Source organism: Microtus oregoni, unplaced genomic scaffold, assembly GCF_018167655.1.
Source record: "Microtus oregoni isolate MIOR12 unplaced genomic scaffold, Mior012 000025F_ref0000491, whole genome shotgun sequence".
Taxonomy (NCBI): Eukaryota; Metazoa; Chordata; class Mammalia; order Rodentia; family Cricetidae; genus Microtus; species Microtus oregoni.
Window position 1 is genome coordinate 24,503,284 of NW_024543084.1, and position 22,966 is coordinate 24,526,249.

The 22,966-nt window shown below is 52.6% G+C and overlaps 2 protein-coding genes across 8 annotated transcripts in view; one reads left to right on the top strand and one right to left on the bottom strand.

The window, feature by feature from the left end:
• Slc25a42 (solute carrier family 25 member 42) overlaps positions 1-11,777 on the top strand; it is a 29,474-nt gene extending 17,697 nt beyond the window's left edge. For both annotated transcript variants that reach the window (XM_041674960.1, XM_041674961.1), the window contains exons 2-8: positions 2,521-2,633; positions 4,919-5,024; positions 6,105-6,130; positions 6,562-6,728; positions 7,127-7,243; positions 8,289-8,440; positions 9,830-11,777. In XM_041674960.1, the coding sequence (XP_041530894.1) occupies positions 2,553-2,633; positions 4,919-5,024; positions 6,105-6,130; positions 6,562-6,728; positions 7,127-7,243; positions 8,289-8,440; positions 9,830-10,137 (957 nt within the window). In that variant the 5' untranslated portion in view covers positions 2,521-2,552 and the 3' untranslated portion in view covers positions 10,138-11,777. The remainder of the gene's footprint in view (positions 1-2,520; positions 2,634-4,918; positions 5,025-6,104; positions 6,131-6,561; positions 6,729-7,126; positions 7,244-8,288; positions 8,441-9,829) is intronic.
• Positions 11,778-12,337: 560 nt separating this feature from the next.
• Positions 12,338-20,583, bottom strand: Tmem161a (transmembrane protein 161A). Of its 6 annotated transcripts, none has more exons than XM_041675206.1 (12): positions 20,558-20,583; positions 19,259-19,362; positions 18,774-18,854; positions 18,389-18,535; positions 18,120-18,276; positions 16,978-17,129; positions 15,345-15,405; positions 15,090-15,233; positions 14,890-15,003; positions 14,590-14,764; positions 14,388-14,484; positions 12,338-14,106 (listed from the first exon to the last, which is right to left on the bottom strand). In XM_041675206.1, exons 2-12 carry the CDS (start codon positions 19,293-19,295, stop codon positions 13,850-13,852), a joined length of 1,422 nt encoding a protein of 473 aa, XP_041531140.1. In that variant the 5' UTR covers positions 19,296-19,362; positions 20,558-20,583; the 3' UTR covers positions 12,338-13,849. The 6 variants fall into 6 exon arrangements, with proteins under 6 accessions (XP_041531140.1, XP_041531138.1, XP_041531139.1 ...); XM_041675204.1 differs by having other exon boundaries at positions 18,774-18,886; positions 20,558-20,579; XM_041675205.1 differs by having other exon boundaries at positions 18,389-18,486; positions 20,558-20,577.
• Positions 20,584-22,966: the final 2,383 nt, after the last annotated feature.

Genomic DNA, 22,966 nt, shown 5'->3' on the forward strand with positions numbered 1-22,966 from the left:
GGGGACTTTGTTTGTTTTAAGTTTTTGTTGTTGCATTTGTTTATATGGGGTTGTGTGTGTGAGCACATACACACTTGTGTCACAGTGCACACTTGGAGGTCAGGGGACAGCTCATTGGCTCTTTCCTTCCACCATATAAGTTCTGGGGAGTTGCATGCGTTTTCAGGGCTCCATCCACAGAAGAGTTCTCTCCTTTCCCCACCATCTAATTCACTCGTCTTAAAGTGGGGGGAGTCCTGGAGACACCTCTGGATCATCACTCGGTGTCCTTCCACCTTCCAGCTGTCATCCCTTCCCTAGCCTGTGGTTCCCCTTTCTGAATACCTCGGGTACTGACGCAAGCTCACATTTATGTTTCCTGTCCCAACCTCAGTCGTTGATTTTTTTCTTTCTTCCCTTCCTTAAATTACTAGGGTTGGGAACTAGTGCCTCCTACAGGCCAGACAGAGCTCTATTGCTGATCCATGCCCCCAACCCTCCTGCCCGTATTATTTTTATTTTTGTATTTATATTTGTGTCAGTATGTGTGGGTACCTGTCGAGGCCACAGAACTAGAGTCCAGGTAGTTGTGAGTGAGCTGCCTGACATGGCACAAGTCCTAGTCAGAGTTTCTGTCGCCAGGATAAACGTCAGGACTGAAAGCTCCTTGGGGGAGGACAGGGTTTTATTGCAGTTAGAATTCAGTGAGGGGAGGCAGGAGCTAATGCAGAGACTGTGGAGGAGTACTGCATACTGGCTCGCTCCCCATGGCCTTCAGCCTCCTTTCTCTTTTCTTTTCTTTTTTCCCTGTTTTCTTTTTCTTTTTGGTTTGTTCAAGGCAGGGTGTCACTCTGTAGCCCTGGCTGTCCTGGAACTCACCAACCAGACTGGCCTCAAATTCACAGAGATCCATTTGCCTCTGCCTCCTGAGTGCAGAGATTAAAGGCTTTCTTACAGTACCCAGGACCTTTGCCCAGGAATAGCACCCCCCACAGTGGGCTGGGCCCTCTGTTTCTCCTGGATTGAGGCTAAACCACATTGAGGGCAGAGCTGGGGGCTTACAACTCCCAGTCAGTGCCATTGCTTTCCTGCAGCTGCTGCTCACCATCACACCGCTCACCATCACACTGCTCTGTGTGCTGATTTCTCACTTTTTTCATTCATTTATACTTTTATTTGTTGGCCCTGAGATGGCACCCCAGACCTCCTACTTACCAGGTTTACGAAAGCTGCACCCCCATCCTTGTTGATTGGATGTCCCCCTCCACAATGGGGATTAAGCTTTGAGCCTCAAGTAGGCAAGGCTAGTGATACCTGCTGAGCTGTCTGTCACAGCAGTGGCTCCAGCCCCTCACTCGTGGATTCTAGGTCAGTGTTCTTCCACTGAGCCAGCTCCCGGCTTTCCTTTCCTTTTTACTGATGCCAAGCTGATCTTAAACTTGATGGCCTTGGATTCAGGTCTTCCTGCCTCAGCCTCCCAAACGGTAGGGTCGCCAAGTCTGCTGACAAGACCTCAAAGAACAATGGGGCACAGTGACATCTCTATCATCCCTTCATCTCTGCTTCCCCCTGAGGTCTAGTGGCCTGAGAAGGCGGGACACAGGTGGCTGCACTGGTCTAGATCTTCAGGGGAGAGTGCAGGGAACAAGGCCTTCCTTCACACAATTTCTTTCTGCAGAGAACAGGCAGCTGGTGTCAGAGAGAGCCCTTGGGTCTAGACTTGTAGTGGTATTTCATTTGTATTTTAATAAATAAAGCTCACCTGAAGATCTGAGAGTAAAACAGCACCACTGACAGACCAGACAATGGTAATACACACCTTTAATCCCAGTAGCCACACTAGATGTCATAGAAACTGGGCGGTGCATGCCTTTAGTCCCAGTGGTGCATGCCTATAATCCCAGCCCTAGAGAGGATTATAAAATGGGAGTAGACAGCTCTCAGGCACAGTCTCATTCTGAGATTCCTGAAGGCAGGATCACCAATTCAGACTGAGGTTGAGGTAAGAGCCAATGGCTGACTGCTTTGCTTCTTTGATCTATAGGTTGAACCCCAATTTCTCTTTCTGAGGTTTTTTTTTTTTTTTTTAAAATCTTGCTGCATAGACTCATGCTGGAAGACCACCCTGGATTGGTGGTGGGGCTGGTACTCAGTGACTGTGGGTGTATAGGTCCCCGATCTCTCTCCATTTCCTGACATGCTGGTGATGGTCAGAAGATTATCCTTTCTTTCTTCTTGCTGTGTGGCCTCAGCCAGCCTCTTATCCTCTCTTATCTGCTAGCACTGGTTCAGAAAAGCAGTCTATTTGTGATGACCATGTACAAGTGACAGAAAAGAAAGATGTTTGTTATGATGAAGCCATCGACCCAGGGCACAGCAGCTTCAGAATCTGATTAAAGCCAAGGGCAAGGGCATATTCTCCCTCTTGGGAGTGGAGCCAAGAGTCAAGTGTTGGCTTGGGTGAGCCTCAGAAGTCAACAGCCAAGCTGCCACCAACCCGCTGAGTCCAGCTCACCTCACCCAGCCCTTCTTGTTCCTCAGGGTTGAGTCTCCCGCTGTTCAGCACGCCTGGGATGGGTAATGGTGTACAGGAAGGCTCGGTGCGCCTGCGCGAAGATGCTGAAGCTGTTCTGTCGGGGGCTGTCTCCTCAAAGGCAAGTACTGCCACCTCCCTCCGTGTGGGACAGTGATTCTCAACCTTCCTAATGCTGCAGCCTTTATATAGTTCCTCATGTTGTGGTTACCCCAACTGTAAAATTTGTATTTTTTCCTTTTCTTTTCTTTTTTTCGAGACAGGGTTTCTCTGTAGCTTTGCAGCCTGTCCTGGAACTAGTTCTTGTCGACCAGACTGGCCTCGAACTCACAGAGATCCACCTGCCTCCCAAGTGCTGGGATTAAAAGTGTGTGCACCACCACCCAGCAAGAGTATTTTTATTGCTACTTCATAGATGTAATTGTACTACTGTCATGAAACGTAAATATGTGTTTTTTGATGGTCTTAGGCGACTCTTGTGAAAGGGTCATTTGACCAAAGGGGTCTTGACCCACAGGTTGAGGACCGCTGCTGCAGGCTGGTCTCCGGGGTCCTCCCCAGGTCAGTGGAGCCATCCTCACTCCCTTGCATGGCACGAACCATTTCTATCTTTGCTCACAAGAAGATGCGTGCTGCCCAAGGTGTCATCAGAGCCTAGCTGATGCAGGAATCCAGCCAGGCCCAATGTTTGGCAAGAGGCCGAGGCCTCACTCCTAATTGTAGGAGGTCCTGGGTGGAGAGCAGGGGTGGCAGGCCTTGCTGCAGCTGAGGAGACAGTCCGTCTGAAAGTGAAAGTGGGACTGGGCATGCTAGAGTCTATCTGTAGTCCCAGCACTCGGGAGTCTAAGGCCAGAGAGTCGCAAGTGCCCAGCTCCAGCCACTCTTGTTCCCTGTGGACATCTGCCACCAGTGGAGGTCCTGCTGAACCCAAAACAGGCTTGCACAGTCCACAGGTCTCCCCAGGCCTAGCAGGCACTATACCAACAGTCCCAAAGTCCATGGGGTCAATGACTGAGCTGGCAGTGCCTTGTGGTCCTCCTGACCTTTTCCTGAGTTACAGGAGGCACCTGGGGCTGCCAGTGGGACAAGAGGATGCATGTACCAGGGCCACTGGAAAGTCACTAGTGGGGTATTTAAGCACAGTCCTGAGGCTGGCTGACTGCCTGACAGAATGTAAAGCGTTCGGGAGAGCCTCGGGACAGTTCCTGTCCGCCCCCTCCCGCCCAGGCACTGAAGGCACCACCGCCAGTGAACCCCCTCAGCCATCATTTACCACTGCCCCTGCCAGTAGACCACCAACGTCACCCCATGCTGGCCTCTGAACTCTCAGCATCAACCCCTGCTGGCCACTGGACCCCCAACCTCACCTCCTGCTGGCCACTGAACCCCCAGCATTGCCCCGTGCTGGCCACTGAATGCCCAGCTTCCCCTCCTGCTAGCCACTGGATCCCCAGCATTGCCTGTTAGCCATTGCCTGGATGCTATTCTGCCCTTATGGCAGCCCCATGGAGGGCTAATTACTAGCTGGGCACGGTGTGGCTCTACAGAGCAAGTAGGGCTACATAGAGAAACCCTGTATTGGAAAAAAAATGGCTTCAAAATGCCACGCTGTAATTATACAAACAAGGAATGGGAATGGGAAGCACAAAGGTTTGTGAAAACCAGGAAGATGGAAGGACAGCTCAGGGAAACTTTCAGGGGTAACTGTCAGCCTCACCCCAAGAGGCTAACTGCACAAGGCCAAGCAGTACTTTAGATGACACTAAGGCTACATGTGAAATGTAAGAGCGATGGACAGGAACAATAGTGCATATCTGTTGTCTCAGTGCTTGGGTGGCTGAGGCAGAGGACTGCAAGATTTAGGAAAGTCTAGGCTGCAGAGCAAGATCCCGTCTCAAAATGGGGGGAGATAAGCATGTGGGGCACACCTTTAATCCCAGAGCTCAGGAGGCAGAAGCAGGAGGATCTCTGTCTACTTAAAGCAGGTTCCAGGCCAGCCATAATTGCACAGAGGGTCCCTGTCTCAAAATAATAAATAAAGGAAGAGGAAAAAAGGCTGGGAGACAACTCAGTCAGTAAAGACATGTTTGTAAAGTTGGGAGATCTGAGTTCAGAACCCCAGGACCTGCAAGGAGCTGTGATGCCACGTGACTGTGAGCCCATGCTAAGACAGAGAGCTTACTGGAGGATCCCGGAGCTTGCTGCCCACCCAGTCCAGCTGAATCAGTAAGCCCCAGATCCACTGAGAAACAGAATAGTGCTGAGCTCTGGCCTCCATGCGTGCCCACAAACACTAAAGGATTTGTGCATCTCTGGGTCCTGGTCCTCCTGTGAGCATCCCCTCTAGCCTCTGTGAGGCCTTGACTACTTTGATTTCTGAGCCTGTGACCTGGTGCTCTGTTGTAGAGAGACCACAGACAAGTGCTCAGCTCCCTGCTGTCCGGAGCCCTGGCCGGTGCGCTTGCCAAGACAGCAGTAGCCCCTCTGGACCGAACCAAGATCATCTTCCAAGGTAAAGCCTGTGCATCTGCCCTTGTGCAATATGGAAGCAGCCAAGTGGTCACCTCCTCTTCCTCTCCACAGCCCAAGTAACTTATACTTAGTCTCATACTGTAGCCCAGGCTGGCTTCATATTTACGTTGTAGTCTTGAACTTACAGCAATTCTTCTGCCTCAGCTTCGTAAGTGCTGGAATCACATGTGTTTGCTGCCACACCCAGCCCCAGCCCCCGCCCCCATGTTCTTCAGAGGTACCCGGGCCACCTTCCTGCACCTTGAGTCTGTCACACCTACAAAGTCTGTGTTTCCAAACCTAGTCACCTTCCCAGGGACCTGGATGAGGCTATGGATGTAACTTTCAGGGACAGCCCAGAGCCCATGTCTCTCCTAAACTGGGAGGGCCAGCCAGGTCTGGTCAAATGATGGAAGCCCTCAGCTGTTGAGAGAGGGGCCGCCACTGTTACTGTGCCTTGGTGGTGCTGGTGGTTCCCTGGCTGGTCTACTGATGGAGGGTTGTGGCCGTGGCTCCAGACCCTGGCAGAGATTTCCCGCTGAGGGTAGGAGATATTCTCAGGCTTTACATGGGGGCTGGGTGGGGGTGGCCAGTGGCCACAGTGGAGGCTCACCTCAGCCTTGGGGCTCTATACTTCTGGATCTTTCCCACAAGTCCTTCTGGCATACACAGCTCAGGGTCCTGCCCCATACGGTGAGTAAAGATGTGTAGTGTGGAATGAGGCAGGCCTGTGGGGGCGTGGACAACAGAAGGCAGACCAGGAGAGTCTTGGCCCTTGTTTTGAGAAGGCCCAGGTTCAGGGCTGGCAGCGTCCCCAGAGAAGTGAGGCCCTCCCAAGTGTACATCTCCAACACGCAAACTTCACAGCTTCTGCCCAAGCCCCTAGCCATTCTTAGGCCCCCTGTGCTGTCTCCATTGCCGTTGCTGGGCCTGTACGAAGTTCTCCCACCCTAGTGCACTTCCACTCGTCACCCATACCAGCGCCAAGGAAGGTCAGACCCCAGAGCCCCATTGTGGGGGCTGCAGACATAGAAGCCTGATGGTTAGATTTCATGGTCTCTTGTGCTTTTGTTTATTCCAGTGTCTTCAAAAAGATTCTCCGCCAAGGTGAGCTGCTATAGGGTTAGGTGGAGCAGGTGGTCTGGGAGGGCAGGTTTCCAAGGAGCCCAGCATTTCCAGATCTCCTGGGGAGAGTAAAGACTGCTGTTGCCACCCTAACACACCTGTGGGTGTGACATCTTAGACAGCCCGTCCACTAGAACGTTTCTGAGAGAAGCACCGTCAGACCAACAGCCATTCGGTGTATGCCGGGCTCCCAGCCTTGCAACCCCCGTTTCTGTTGATCACCAGTGCCCAGCATTTGAGAGGGCCTGAAAGTGGGGTGCAGGGAGCCCAGACAATCACAGTTTAGGCTGATTCTAGCTGAGCAGGCCTGATGAGGGTCGCCACCACCCACTCTCTGCATTTGAGGGTGCTGCCCACAGAGTGTGCCCAGGGCTGGTGGTGGCCAAGAAGTGCTGACTCCCTGTCTTCTCCAGGAGGCCCTCCGGCTCCTCTACTTCACCTACCTCAATGAGGGCTTCCTCAGCCTATGGCGTGGGAACTCGGCCACCATGGTGCGAGTGATTCCATACGCTGCCATCCAGTTCAGCGCGCACGAGGAGTACAAGTGCATCCTGGGCCGTTACTATGGCTTCTGTGGAGAGTGAGGCCCCTGCCCACCAGGACTGCCCATCCTCACCGGGCCCCACCCATTGCCTCCCCAATTAGGCTCCCCAAGCTCTGACCCCTCACTAACCTTTCTATAGGACCACAGCCCCCCTCCCTCTTCCTTCACCCCACCCTCCATTCCTTCTCCTGTGCTATGTTCTCAACTCTCATTCCCTCTCCCTCTGCCCAGATCTGATTCCCATGCAGCCCCAGCCTTGGGGAAGACACTCTGCACAGGGGAGGGAGGGAGAGAAGAGGTTGCATTTGACACTGCCTAAGTGAGCCCATGAGTTCAACCACTTGGAACCCTTCTGGGTTTTCTGTTCCTCGAAGACTGAGGTTTAGGCATCCCCTGTCCCTGCCTAGGCCTCAACTTGTTCTGCTTGTCCGCAGAGCCCTGCCTCCATGGCCCCGCTTCCTGGCCGGTGCTCTGGCAGGAACTACGGCTGCTTCCCTCACCTACCCTCTGGACTTGGTCAGAGCAAGGATGGCTGTGACGCCCAAGGAAATGTGAGTCTTGTCATGGGGTCCATGCTGGGTGCTGTCACCAGTAGAGGTGTGTGTGGCGCTCACTGGGGATCCCTCCAATGAGTGAGATTCTGCAGAGTTCCAGAAAGCACCATTTGTTCTCAAACACACCTCAGGGTGACTGGCACACACCTTTAATCCCAGCACTTGGGAGGCAGTGGCAGGCCGATCTCTGCGTCAAGGCCAGTATGGTCAACAGAGTGAGTTCCAGGACAGACAGTCATGGCTACACAGAGAAATCCTGTCCCGAAACAAACAAACCAGGATTGGGCCTGGAGAGGTGGCTGAGAGTGAAGAATACTGTTTGCTGTTGCAGAGACCTGTGCTCAATACCCAGCACCTGTGTGGTGTCACAACTGTCTGTAACTCTAGTTTCTAGAGATTGGACACCCTCTTCTGTCTTCTTTCAGTATGTGCGCACATACACATACACACATGATACGTAGACATACATCCAGACAAAACACCCATAGACACTAAGAGAGACAGAGTCAGAGAGCCAGGTGTGTGTGTGTGTGTGTGTATGTGTGTGTGTGTGTGTAGGTGTGTGTGTGTGTATGTGTGTGTATGTGTGTGTGTGTGTATGTGTGTGTGTGTATGTGTGTGTGTGTATGTGTGTGTGTGTGTGTATGTGTGTGTGTGTGTGTGTGTGTTGCCACATAAAATTTCAGCAGAAGCATAGGCAGACAGATCTCTGAGTTTGTGAGTTTGTGGCCAGCCTGGTCTACATAGATAACTCCAGGCTAGCCAGGCCTATATAGTGAGGCCCTGTCTCAAAACAAAACAGAAAAACCAAAGCTGGAGGGTTGAGCATCAAGGCAGAGATACGAGGGTTTCTGTGATTTTAAAACCAGCCTGGTCTACTTAGCAGCTCAGGGACTAGGACACTTGCCTGGCATATGCACAGGGCATTAGTATCTGTACCTGACAGAGCAGGTAGTGCTGTCTCCATGGAGTTTCCTCACTCTTTTGAACAGGAGGAGGGAATGGGGTACAGGCACTAAGCCCTGTAACATGATCCCGGCAGGTACAGCAACATCTTTCATGTCTTCATCCGCATCTCGAGAGAGGAAGGGCTGAAGACCCTCTACTTTGGGTTCACACCCACTGTGCTGGGCGTCATTCCCTATGCAGGACTCAGCTTCTTTACCTACGAGTCGCTGAAGAGCCTGCACAGAGGTAAGGGAGGTGGAGTGAAGAGGAGGGATTTCAGGGACCCCACCCATCCAGAGCGCAGGAGCTTGGATTGTAACCTTTAATGCGTTCACTCATTTCTGTTCGGTTCTGTAGAAAGGGTCTCACTATGTGACCCAGGCTGACCTCAAGTTCTTCTTGCATCCAAGCAAGACCTTAAATTCCTCCTCATTCTCCTTCCTCCACTTCTCTAGCTGTCTCTCCACACTAATCTCATGAGGTGCTGGAGATAAAACTAAACCCCAGGGCCTCTTGCTTTTAAGGGAAACACCCTGCAAATAGGCAGCTCCAGTCCCCCCAGGCGTTTTTGTTAAATAGTAAGTATCTGGGGAAGTTGAGGCCTCTCACTGGGACTATGGGTGGCATTCCTGAAATCACTTCAAAATCTAGGAGTGGTGGGTGCCCCTGTGATCTGAGCGTTCAGGAGAATGAGGCAGGATTGCTGCAGGAACAGGGCCAGCCTGTGCCACATAACAAGACCCTGTATAAAAAACTGAAGTCTGTGGGGTGTCACACTAGCACACGGTCCTTGAGTCCTTCTATGTGGTGGTACAGTGTCAGTGTACCACCTCCACAGCTCACCTGCGGCAGCAAGGCAGCCGCCCGCATGCGGAGATGCTGTGTGTGTTCAGCTGGCAACAATGACAAGAAGAAAGTCAGCACACAGCACAAATACAGGATATTAAACCCCCTTCATTTAGCTGAGTATGGTGGCTCAGGAGACTGAGGCAGGAGGATGGCATAAGATGGAGGACAGCCTGGACTACCCAGGGAGACTGTCACAGACCAGAAAGTGACGATAGGACCTGTCCATCCAAGGGTACCTGAGCCTGTGCTCCAGCACCTGCAGGTGCTTGAGGACCCCTGGCCGCCATGACCTAAGACTCCGCAGCAACGTGCTTGTCTCTTCCTTTCCTGCCGTGTGGGCTGTGCTGGGCACTTGCTCTATGGAGCACTGCCCGTAGCCCCCAGCAGGACACTAAGATAGAGACCACATTCTCCCAGCTGTCCCCGCACATTGCTAGAGTCTCATTATTTTACTGAGGTCAGGCAGATGTACATCTTCCATGGAGGAGGACACTATCTGGGTAGCCCTGTACTCTTAAGGGTTCAAGTGTCCATAGAGAATCTTGGGATGCACCCCCACAAATGAGGGGGCACTGAAAACTGCAGGATGGGGAACTGTGACCTTGTAAATCTCATTGTTGCAAAATGTGTCTTTTATTAGGCTGGGTCTTGGCTCAATGGCAGATTCTGATCTGGCATACATGAAATCCTGGGTTCCATTCCCTGTACCAAAACTAAGAAAGGGTGGTCAGGAAGTGGGGCCTTAGACTCTGCAAGTGTGGCACTCATGTGCCCTCTGCCCTGCAGAGTACAGTGGCCGCCCGCAGCCCTACCCCTTTGAGCGCATGGTCTTCGGTGCCTGTGCTGGCCTTATCGGGCAGTCAGCCTCCTACCCTCTGGACGTGGTGCGGCGGCGCATGCAGACGGCAGGTGTCACAGGCCACCAGCATGGGTCCATCCTGAAGACACTGCGCTCCATTGTCCGTGAGGAGGGTGCAGTGCGGGGCCTCTACAAGGGCCTGAGCATGAACTGGCTGAAGGGCCCAATTGCCGTGGGAATCAGCTTCACCACTTTCGACCTCATGCAGATCCTGCTGCGCCAGCTGCAGAGCTAGGCCCACACAACAGTGGATGGTGAGCTGGTGGATTGAGGGCATGCAGCTGTGCACTGGCAGCCCTGGTAGTACCTTGAGGATGGGCAGGAGGGTGGGACCTGGCTTGGGGATGCAGGGCCCATAACAAAGTGCTGGCCCTCAGGGTATGACATTGTGATGATGGATCTTAGTTGTGCCCCTTCCTTCAGCTCCTTGTTAGTGGCTGGTGAGTTTCCCAGGAGCATTACCCAAAGGTCTCTAAGGGGTCAGCTACACTTCCTGACCCCTTCTTCTGACCTGCTGCTGATTCTAGTGCCCACTGGCACACTGGGCTCAGAGCCCATCCCTTCTTGCTACGACTGTGCCTGGCCTGCAGATGTGATGGCCATTCCCTCAAAACCACACAATAGAGGGTTGCAGCTTGCTTAGTGGTCTCAGTCCTCTACCATGCTTGCTCATCCTCTTCAGGTGACAGATGGCTGCCCTTGCCCACAAAGCTTTCTCCCCAGAGCACTATACCCATCTTATTTCAGAGGGCTGCACCTCACCTTTGCCAACCACCTGGCTTGTAACCTTTCCAGGAGGCCCATGGCCACCAGGCAGGAGAGGCAGGTACAGACCCCATTGGAAATGCCCATGTGGGTCTCCCTCACCTGGGATGTCTTCCAAAGCATGTCGCCTGGGCCCCCAAACAGGCCCAAGGCTCTTGTTTGCACAGCACCCATGGAGATGGGGTGCAAACTCCTGAAACTGCCCAACCCTGAACTCTGGGTTTTCTGTGGGTCCCTGGTCCCTACTGAAGCTGTTATTCAGCCAGGCCAAATGAAGGCCCAAGATGGGCAGCTCGGCCTGTGTGAATGAGTGCAGAGGTGTCTTGGGTACCTAGGGACCACCAGCCAGCTTATCTCAAGGAGAACTCTCCTGGGGTCCCCAGGGACTTCATGCCTTTCTTGAGGTTTGGAGTTCTTGATTTGGGGTCTTTGAGACTGCACCCCCTAGAAGCCCTGGCTAGTGTGCCCTCAGTGTGCTGCCTGGGCTAGCTTCCAACTTGCAGCAGCCCTCCCACCTCTAGAATCTGGTTTTCAGCGCATCCTGGCACACACAGAATCCCTGTGCTTTGGCTCTGGTGAGCTGGTGCTGGCTCCCTCCCACAGTTGGACGGCAGCCATCTCACTTAGGGGCTGAGCAGGGCGGCTTGACCCCCAGGCATTTTCAGGTTGGACTGCGGTCCTTCTCATTCCTGTATTTCTTACCTTATGCCTGTGATGCTCAGCCATCTCCCCCTTCACAGATGGTGATGGGCCGTCCCCACCATGTCCCCAGGCACCCAGCAGCCTGTGGTGCTGTGAGAGACCATTCCCATCCTTGTGAGAGTACTGCCCACTCTGTTACTTGCCTGGCCGCTACACTGAGGTAGAGAGGGCAGGTAGCACCGGTGGGTGGGAGAGGTGAGGGGGTCACATGTCCCTGATCTGCTTCCCCACATACCCCCCAGTAGCTCTGGCCTGGGGGCTCTCGGCCTCTGTAGCTGCCATCTCCTATGGTCACTGTCCAGTCTGGAGTTCTATTTTGATGCCATGAAAACTTTTTGTTTATATATAATGTTTATATATTTTAAAGATTTGTGCCAAAAGAGTATATTTAATAAAAATTTAAATAACTTTCACTTCTCACTTCTTCAACTCTGGCCCCTCCCCCATGCTGTGAACTTCAGCCCTGAGACGGGGCTGAGGCTATTAGGCTCTCTTAAATATTTTGTGTATGGGTGCTTTGTCTACATGTATGTCTGACTGAATGCCTGGTGTCTGAGACCAGAAGAGGGTGTGAGATTCTCTGAGCTGGAGTTACAGATGGTCATGAGCTGCCATGTGGGTGCTGGGAACTGAACCTGGATCCTCTCCAAGAGCAGCCAGTGCTCTCAGATTGCTGAGCCATCTCTGCAGCCCCCTGGTCACCCTTGTCAAGAGAGTTGAGGTTTCCAAGATGTTGCCCAAGCACTGCGCATCTTTCTGCTGGGAATGGAAGTAGTGATGGCCAAAGTTGGAGAACTGGGCTGGGGTGTAACTCTGCAGTAGAGCCCCAGTCTAGAATCCCAGAGATGGGCTCGGGGAGTGGATCTGGGGTAGAGCACTTACTGCTACACAAAAGATCCTGGGTTCCTTTGCCAGCACACACACACAAGCAAGAATATAGTAACCACACAGCTGAATCTGCCAATAAAAAATGCTTCGTATATTTATTTATATATCTGAGATATATAATCCAGGCTGACTTCAACTTCTTGCATAGTGCCGGCTGGCCTGCCTCTATCATTATTGGCAATCATAGACATCAGCCACTGGAAAGCAGCCCAGCCCCCGACCAGCCAGGTGCTGGGGTAGGACCATCTGCGGTGTGTGCCCTCCACGCCCTCCACTCTGAAGTCACTCTCGGGTCTTCCAGAGCAGAGCCTTGGTTTTTCAGGATTGTCTGCTTTTTGCACCCCTGCAGGGCATATCACCCTTTGTTTGCCCATCCTTGATGCCTATGGAACCTTCCTCAAGCTCCCACAGCTTTGTGCCAGTTTGGGAGCCTCTCCCAAGAGTCAGGAAAATCCCGCGGGTTCACAGCGCACACGCATTAGTCATGTTTGCTGCAGTCATAAAGACCTGAGTTCATAAGTGGACAGAGCAACACACGTGCAATCCCAGCACCACTATGGCAAGGTGGGAGGTGGAAACCAGAGACGCCCTGAACAAGAGACCTTGTCTCAAAGGTAGAAGGCAAGTCCTACGGGCTAAGCTGTCCTCCTAGCCTCTCACAATGGCACCTGTGGGCCTGGACAACAGTCACATTCCTGAGTCCTTTCCATCTCTCCAGAGTGAGCCCTCAGGGCTGTGACAGCACTGCTCCCGGCCATTGGCAGTGTTACTAGGCTGCACTACAGGAGGCCTCCATTTTTATTCTCAATATACATTTCCATAGGTAGGAGGGCCACACAGCACATGCATGTCTCATGAACATGTGCACATACAGTCACAGGACCGGGACAGCGCTGGAGTTGGTGGTGACCCTCAGTCAGCAGTCACCTCACAGCATCCAAGGCTGGTGACAGTTCTGAATTTCCTCTCCCCCTTGTTTTCTTGCTTTGGAGACATGATCTTGTTACTAGTCTAAGCTAATCCCCCTGCCTCAGCCTCCCCAGTGTGCTGGGAAATGGGCATGGTGACTTTGTCTCATTCCCTCATAGTGATAGACCCCAGGGACACGTGGATGCTGGGCCTGAGCTCCGCCCCTAGCTTTCTGGCAATCTCTAACCTCCTCCGTTTTTCCACTCCTGCCTAGTATCACTCTCCTAAGCCCTTCTCACCACCCAGGTCTCCCCTGCTTATCTCCCTAGCCTCTGGCATATTTCTGTAAAAGTGGCCCACCCCTTTTATTGAGAGCAGCCTCCCCCTGACATCCTATACACACATGCAGGCATGACATCCTATACACACATAGGCGAGCAGCCTCCCCCTGACATCCTATACACACATGCAGGCCAGCACTCTAGCGTGCACACACACACACACACACACACTTGAGGACCATGGCCTCCAGGTCCAGGGAACCTGATTCAAGGGGTCTGTGATCTAGGCACTGAGGTGAGAGATGGTGGTGAGTTTCTACCCTTACCCCTAGGTCATCTAGGGGCACTGAGGTGCACACACAGGGGATGGACAGTTCCAAGCCAGTGCCTAGTGGCATCACGCTAGGAAACTGCCAGGTGCTGGTGGAAATAGAGGCCGAAGAGGCTGGAGAGCAGCTGGCAGGCAGCAGTCCACCAGATGAGGTAGGCCAGCACGCCACGGAGTAAGAGGGGCGTAAGCAGGCCACCCAGGACCCCTGCGACTTGGGCCGCGGTCTGCTGGGCTTCATCCTCCGCTGGGTTCACAGAGATCAAAATGTCTGAAGACTGGCGCGGGGTCAGTGGGGTTGGAACAGGGCCCAGGGTCCAAGAGTAGCCGCCTGCAAGAGGGAAAAAGGTGGAGACAGTGGGGGTCTACCAGTGCTCATACCCAACCCACTAGGTTATACCCCACTGACTTTAGGGGGCCTCCATCCTCCCCTGTCTGCTGGCCCCTTCCTGTCCCCACAGGAAAACTGTCTGTGGCCTTGACCAAACTCCGCCCTCACTTTCTAAAGCTGGCCCCACCCTTAGCCCTGCTCAGATCCTACTACCAGCTTTTATCTGAAGGCCCCACCTTACCAGATCTGGCCCCACCCTCTTTCCCCACCAGCCCCCGCACCCAAGGTCTTGAGCAGCAGGGTACAGTGCAGAGTAAGGATGAGCGGAGTCAGGTACTGTAGGCTCACCACGGTCACATAGCAGTAGACCCGGACCACCTGGTGGGGAGGCAGTAGAAGCTGCAGAGGGAGTGATCTTCCCAGGGCAGGGACCCCACAAACGGGCCCCTTTAGCCCAGGAACTGTCCCACTCGGGGTGCATACCCGCTGCTGAATCTCACGGGCCTCAATGCGGCCAGCCTCCTTGCTCAGCTGCTCCACTCGAGTCTTGGCCAGGCAGAGGTAGGCCTGCAGGTGTGGCCGGGTCACGGCTAGCCGCAGCAGACACAATGCCACCAGCACCCAGAGACGCAGGGAATCGAAGGCCCCTTCTGACGGCCTGCAACAAGAGCCAAGCAGGCAGGGATTTGGGGTGAGCCCTCGTTCCCCAGGCCACAATCTTTGCAGTTCATCCCTGGTCTCAGACACCCCAGGTCCCTCAGTGCCCCGCCCTGACACACGCACAGAGAAGAGGTCATGTTCCTCATGGGTGCCTGGTATAAGAAGTCACGAGCGATAGGCTTTGTCCAGAGCCACAGGGTGCACAGGGGCGACAGGAAGCTGGTGTGCAGGAGCAGCCTGGGGGGAGTACAACGGTGGGGCCAGTCTCCTGACCTCCAGCCTCTAAGGCAACCCCCCACCGCACCCTGGGAGCCCCGCCTAACTGCAACAGCGGCCGGTCTGCAGACAAGGTCAGTGCGTCCTGGTGCGTCTGCGCCAGCCTCAGGCCTGGGAAAATGAGGAAGGCGCCCAGCAAGGAGCCCAGCATCGCCAGCCCAAGGCGGATGACCAGCTTGATCATCGGGAGTCTGAGAAGAGAAGGTCTCAGGGAATCCACGATTGGTCAGAATTCAGCCTGGGGAGGCTGTGATCCTCCCTCTACCTGTACCTCCCCTCAAGATCCAGTCCCCAGGACTCACGCCCAGTCCCAATCCTGTTTCTTCAGCACAGGTTCCAGGTTCTGGGTCACGCTGGCCAGACCTAGAGGAAGAAGATCAAGTGTGTAGATTGTTAAGGTTTCCAAGGCTGGCCAGCCTTCCAGCTCCCAGAAGCTACCCAGCTCTGCCTCCACAGTGTGGAGTTTACAGGCATGGGCAGCCAATCTCCACCTTTGACATGGCTGCAAACTCCCGTCCTCATGTTTGCGGAGCAAGTGCTGTCACACACTGCCCGAGCCCCAGCTCAGGCAATCTATTTTATCTTTTTTTTTTTTGGCCTGTGAATGTTTTGCCTGCATGTATATCTGTTTTCCATGTGTGCATGGCACCTGTGGAAGTTGGAAGAGGATATCAGATCCCCTGGAATTGGAGTTACAGGTGTTTGTTAGTCTCCATGTGTTTGCTGGGAATTGAACTCAGGTCCTCTGGAAGAGCAGCCTCTTAACCACTGAGCCATCTCTCCAGCCCCAGAAAATCTATTTTAATTGCACTTATATTTTCCCATGCTGGAATGCAACCCAGAGCCTCCACATGTCCTGCGCAGGTACCCCATCACTGAGCCACACAGAGACCTGCTAGGTGGAACTCTTCAAGAAATAGGACCTAGGGCTGGGGAGATGGCACAGAGAAGGTACTGGCTGCTTTTCTAGAGTCCTGAGTTCAATTTCCAGCACCCACATGGTGGCTGGAAACCATCTGTGTAATGGCATCTGATTCCTTCTAGTGCGCATGAAGACAAAGCATTCATATATGTAAATAATTTTTGTTGTTTTGTTTTTTGAAACAGGGTTTCTCTGTAGCTTTGGAGCCTGTCTGGCCTCGAACTCTCAAAGATCTGCCTGCCTCTGCCTCCCAAGTGCTGGGATTAAAGGTCTGCACCATCACCGCCTGGCAAAAGAAATAAATCTTAAAAACAAACAAACAACAACAAAAACGACTGGAGAGCTGGCTTAGTAGTTAAGGGCGCTTGCTGCTCTTTCATAGTGGCTCCGGTTCTGGGGGTCCAGTGCCGTCTTCTGGCCTTTGCAGGTACTTCACAACCCCGATACAGAGACACACACACCATGGCAAAGCACCCATACATATGGAATAAAAATAAGCCTTTAAAAATAGTAATAACAGCCGGGAGGTGGTAGCGCACACCTTTAATCCCAGCACTCAGGAGGCAGAAGTAGGTGGATCTCTGTCAGTTCAATGCCAGCCTGGTCTACAAGAGCTGGTTCCAGGACAGGCTCCAAAGCTACAGAGGAACCCTATCTTGAAAAAACAAAACAAACAAACAAAACAAAAAATAGCTATGACATAAATCTTTTTTTTAAATCTGTGCATTGGTGTTTTGCCTGCATTAGGGTGTAGGGTCCCCTGGAACTGAGTTGCAGACAGCATGTGGGTGCTGGGGATTGAACACAGGTCCTCTGGAAGCACAACAGCCAGTGCTCTTAACCACTGAGCCACCTCTCTGGACCCCGTAATAATACACACCTTAATTCCAGTATGCAGGTGGCTGAGGTCAGAGGATCCCGAGAGCTCACGGTCAGCCAGGGCCATAGAGTGAGACCCAGTTTCAGAAGAGAAAAAGAAACAGAAAGTGAACTCAAGCAGGGAGCACACCTACCTGGCTCCAGACCCAGCTCCAGGAGCTCCTCCCGCACCACCTGCACTAGCATGGCTAAGAGCAGGAAGAGGAGGGCGGAGGTGAGGCAGACTGCGCGCTCGCCGCCCTCTCTGGCACTGAAGTACAGTCGGGTCACCATGAGGAACACCTTGCTGGAGGTGGGGTTAAGAAAGCCAGGGACAGACTAGCAGAGACAACTCTGCAAGAACTGACCTTGGGCACCTAGAGTTTAAATTTGAGGTGTGGGATCAGGTGAGCTGGGGTACTGGTGTTTGGTTGGTGGTCTAATGACCTATGAATGATCAGAAAGCATTATGGCAGCTGCAGCTGGGGAGGAGGGGTAGTGAAAAGCCCACACTGTTTCTTCCTTAGGGGGACTCTGCTGGGAATGGAGCCCAGCCTCTCCTGGCTGGACCCAGGGGCCTCTCCGTGCATGCTCAGTCAAACCCACCCCTCCTCACCCAGTCGCCCATACATGTTTAAGAACCACACACTCGTTGCTTTCATGAAGCCCCTTGAAATTCTAAGGGGCGGCCCAGGTTGCAGTCAGCCATGAAATGTCCCCACAGACCTACATCCTGGGCACTGGGTGATCCTCTGTGCTCTCACTTGGTCCCAGGCATCACTGGGCCTCTGCTCTCAATGTAGAAGGACAGATCTTTCCCAGCTCCAAGCTGTCCTGGTGATGTGCTCTTTTATGCAAAGAATATGCTAGAAGGTTTGGGTAAAAAGGTAGGCCTGGCAGTGCTGGCACACACCTTTAATCCCGCACTGCAGAGGCTGAGGCAGGCGATCTGTGAGTTTGAGGCCAGCCTGGTCTACAGAGTGAGTTTCAGGACAGCCAGGGCTACACAGAGAAACCCTGTCTCAAAAAACCAAAGAAACAAAAAAAGATGAGCCAGCTCCCAGCAAGCTGTCCCCTCGTTTCCATGATCCTGTAGACCTGGAGGGGCAGAAACCCATCCAGTGGTCCAACCCAAGACGGTGCGAGGACACAGCTGTTGCCCCAGCACTTGGGAGGGCGAGTCTGGAGTCTGAGGTCATGCTGTAACTCGGGGGCAGGTCTGTGGCACACAGTGACACACTGACTACAGTTAGAGGGACAAGGGGCTCAGGCCTGAGTCCCACTGGAGGAAGGATACAGACAAAAAGCCAGTGTGAGCAGGCACCAGAACACGGCAATGTTGGTCTCCTGGACTGGGCCCAGCACAAAATAGTAGACCTCCGTGAAGAGGAACACACCGACAGAGTACACCGCGAAGTCCACAAACCACTGGTATTCCAGAAAGAAGCGCAGGACTGCAGGGACAGGAGTCCAGCTGCCTACTGCAGGCTTGCCCATCCCCACCTCACCCCCAGGCAGGGTGACCCCATAGCTGGGGTGGGGAGTAGGTGCTGGACCGGGTGTTACCTAGGGCATCCGCAGCAGTGAGGGGACAGGTCTGCAGCTGGAAAGGGGCGTCTCGAGGCACTGACAATGGCTTCTCGTCATGAAGGCCATTTGCCCACCTGAGCACATGAGGACAGTGAAAGGTGGGCCCAGCGATCTCCTCTGGGCCTGCCAGAGAACCAGGACGGTGCTGGCTTGGGAAGAATCTTCAGCTACATTAGGTGTGGGGGCAGCCTAGGCACAGGGCCAGCCCAGAGCAAACAGCCAGGAATCCCGCACCGCAGCAGGAAGGCGGGTCACGTCCCCCAGCCTCGAGCCCTCGCCCTCCAGCAGGAGTGAGGCCTGCCCCTGGGCGGGAGAGCATAGGAGAGCCTGGGCCCTGTGGAGTCAAATGGGGGCCACTCACCGGTCCTTCCTGCCTCTGTGCCTTGGTTTCCCTGCCAGCACCCGCAGTTCCTCCTCTGACGGGTGTATGTAGCGGAACAGACTGAGGATGAGAAAGAGTCGGGAAAGCTTGGCCTGGGGGCACGAGGCAAAGAACCCAAATTTGGTCTTGAGGACAGAGCCCTGGGCAGCAACAGAGGTACAGCAGGGCGGCCCAGTGGGAAGCTGGCCCAGAGTGCCTGGGAGTGGCCATAGCCCGGGAATTCTGGGGACTGATCCAGCCACAGGGGGCTAGGGAACCCAGGATACCCTTAAGTCTGTGAGCTTTTAGAGTCCAGCACCCCGAAGGCTGAGGTACCTCTGGCCTCCCCAGGTATCTGCGCTCCTGGGCACAACCCCACACGTGGAGACACACACCTACACATAATTAAAAGTAATTTCTAAAGAAGGAGAGAAGTAGGAACTGGGCAGGCTCTGCCCATGGCCGGCTGGACAGGGCTTACTCACCTGCCGTTACAGAGCAGCCAGCGGGCAAAGGAGCCATGTGGAGCCAGCCTGTGCATGAGGGTGGCAGCGAACAGGGTCACCACCAGCTGCACTCCGAGGGCCGCCTGAGGAAGCGGCTCTAGTCAGAAAGTTCAAAGCTCCCTGAAGTAACCCAAGCTATTTATAGGGAAGATAGGCGAATGGGGAGGGCTGGCCTCGGGCCCTGGTGGCAACTGGGATGATGCCAGAGTTCATTCTGGGGGCCCCAGACATCCTCCCCACACCCTCAGATGACGGGGCCTGACTTCTGTTTCTACTGTCAGACCCCTGAACCCCTTTCCCTGTGTATTTTTGTTTGTTTGTGAGCCCTGGTTGTTCCTATGCAGCCAAGAACCCACAGGAATCTGCCTGCCTCTGGCTCCCCAGTGTTAGGATCAAAGGCCAGAGCCACCACATCCAACTATTAAAGAATATTTCCTAGGCCAGCCTGGACTACAGAGCCAGTTCCAGGACAGGCTCCACAGCTACAGCGAAACCCTGTCTCGAAAAACACAAACAAACAAACAATGTTTTCTTTAGCTCAGTGGTTGTGGCGCACGTTTTTAATCCCAACACTCAGAGGCAGAGGCAGGTGGATCTCTGTGAGTTTGAGGTCAGCCTGGGGTACAGAGTGAATTCCAGGCCAGTCAAAGCTACACAATAAGGCCCTTTCTAAATAACAATGTTTTCTGTGAAGACAGGGTTTCTCTGTAGTCCTGGCTGTCCTGGAACTCACTCTGTAGACCAGGCTGGCCTCAAACTCACAGAGATCCATCCGCCTGTCTCTGCCTCGTGGGTGCTGGGATTAAAGATGTGCTAACTCCAGTCCCAGGAAATCCTACAACCTTCTCCGGCCTCTAAGGATAGTAGATACACACGGGGTGCACAGGTATACATACAAAACATCCATGATAACAAAATAAAATATCTTAAAAACAAAACGGAAAATCAAGCATAGTGGCACACGCCTGTCATCCCAGCACTCTGGAGGGAAAGGCAGGAGAATCAGAAGTTCGAGAACACCCGAGACTATGAAGAAGTTGTAGTACAACTTGGGCTACATGAGACCCTGTCAGGAAGCAAACACAGCTGCAAACCCTTCACTCCTAAGGAGTCCTGCACCACCGACTACACCCCACTTCCCTCGACCACCGGCCTCCGAGCCTTCGGGGTTCCTCTCAGCTCTGCCAGGTGGTCCTCCACCCACGCAGTCCCTGTGCCTCGCTCCACACGGCTGAAGCCCACACTGCCCCAGGGAGGGACCCCACAGGGCCTGCTCACCATGTCCGCTCCCGAGCGCACCAACGCACACGGCTGGAGGCGGGTAAGCTCCGCGGAACTTGGCCAATTAGAGACGAGATCCTGTTGACCGGCAGCCTGAGAAGCTGGTCATAGGGCTAAGAACGAGGAAGGCTTCGTAATGCCTGCCGGGAATTGTAGTTCTAACAGGTGCTTTTATGTCTGTTGTCTTTCCCACTTTTTTCTTCCTTATCTTCCTTCTTTTCTTGTTTGTTTTTCTTGACGTGTGCGTGCGCATTCGTGCAGACGTGTGTGTGTGTTTGTGTGGTGTGTGTGTGGGTGTGTGTATGTGACAGTTCCTGTGTAATCCAACTCTCTATGTAGACTAGACTGGCCTGAATTAAGGCACACACCACTATGTTGGACCTCCTCCCTCCTTTTTTTTAAATTGATTTTTTAAAAAACGTCATAGCAGGCAATGGTGGTGCACTTTTAAATCCTAGCACTCAGGAGTCAGAGGCATCACCTTGAGTTCAAGGTCAACCTGGTCTACAGAGCTTGATGCAATGTTTTTAAGTAAGGCTGTGAAATGTCAAGAATTAGATTTGGATTCCCTTATGCCGGATCAGAAGATGTTAATGAAACTAATGATTCATCCCTTCCAGACTCAAGCTAGTCTTGCTGAAATTCATAGCAACATGTGGGTACGAAATGGTCTGCAAATCAAAGGACAAACCATGACCTATGTCCAGTCTCATTTCTGCAATTCCATGATTGATCCAGACATTTATTTATTACAGGTCTGTGCTTCTAGACTTGATCCAGATTACTTTATATCGTCTGTCTTTGAAAGATTTAAGGAGGTGGACTTACTGACCATGGCTTCCCAGCACCACAATTCCGTACTTGATGTGGAGCATGAGCGGTCTGTGCTGGAGAGCACAATCACCTTCCTTGTGATTCTTCTGAGTCTTCGCTTACACTTAGGAATGTCTGATGACAAGATTCTCAGGGCAGAGATGGTGGCCCAGCTGTGTATGAATGACAGGACACATAGCTCTTTGCTTGACCTCATCCCAGAAAACCCCAACCCCAAAAGTGGTATTATTCCTGGAAGTTACAGCTTTGAATCAGTTTTATCTGCTGTAGCTGATTTTAAGGCTCCTGTTTTTGAACCTGGAGGCTCTATGCAACAAGGCATGTATACTCCTAAAGCTGAAGTCTGGGATCAGGAATTTGACCTCGTCATGGTCATTCTTCGAACAGTTTACCGCCAGGATGTGCAATCTGCCATGGACAGATATACAGCCTTTTTTGACTTCCAGTCCGGCATAACACTGAGAAACCTTGACTCGAAAAAACAAAAAATAGGAGCTGGAGAGATGGCTCAGTGGTTAAGAGCACTGATTGCTCTTCCAGAGGACCTGGGTTCAATTCCCAGCACCCACATGGCTACTCACAATTGTCTGTAATTCTAGTTCCAGGAGACCCAAAACTCATGGCAAAACATCAATGTACATCAATGAAGGCATAAGTCACAAACAATGCCACACCAGTTTGGAATTATGATTAATAGGGTGGTATTTATTTAAAGAGGAAAAAACTTACAGATAACTGTCCCAGACAACAGCCCTCTGCGCAATCAAAAAGGAGTCTAGTCGCCGGAAACAGAGCAGGAAGTGAAGAGGACGAGAAGGGAAGTAGCCGCTTTTTTAAAGGGAGAGAGACCACGCCCCAATGGGCTGGTATCTCAGCGGCTATAGGCTGGAGGAGCGGAAGGACCTCCAGCAACACCTCCCCCTTTTGTTTAAGTAAGAGAGTTCTAAACCTACTACGAAATTATATACAATAAGTACAGATATCCTATTCTAACTTGCTTAGCTCTTGTATAATAAATAACTTGGCCAAGTCATGAGAGAAAAGTAACTACATTTATATAGTCTTCAACCCCATCGAAGATCTGAGAAGGAAAATAATGTTACCTGGGTAATTAGGAAGTTCAGTAAAACAACTTCCAAAACATGCTACAAATCACAGAGACAACTAGCTACCTGGGCAATCACCCAAAGTCATGTTTGCAGCGTTGAAGCAACCAACTTTGGCTAAGGCCTAACATAACTGACATACCATTTTCAAAGGCAAGCAACTTTCAAAACTATCTTACCCTGTCTTGGCAGGATATGACAGTCCTGTTTTATCCATTGATGCATGCTCTGTATCTCTGTCAGTGGTTGAGGTATGGGCATTTCTTTGCCCCAAGGCCAGTTCTGCCAAAAAGAAAGGCTCCAGGTGGAGTGTCTTTGGTGCTCAACATTCTCTCGGGAATAGAGTGGTGTTGCCAGGAGCAATTGTGTCTCACTATCACGAAACTCTGAGTTAGATTAAAGGCCATTTTCTACAGCTCTTTGAAGAGGTTGAAGATTATCTATCTTTACTGAGTATAATCTCTAT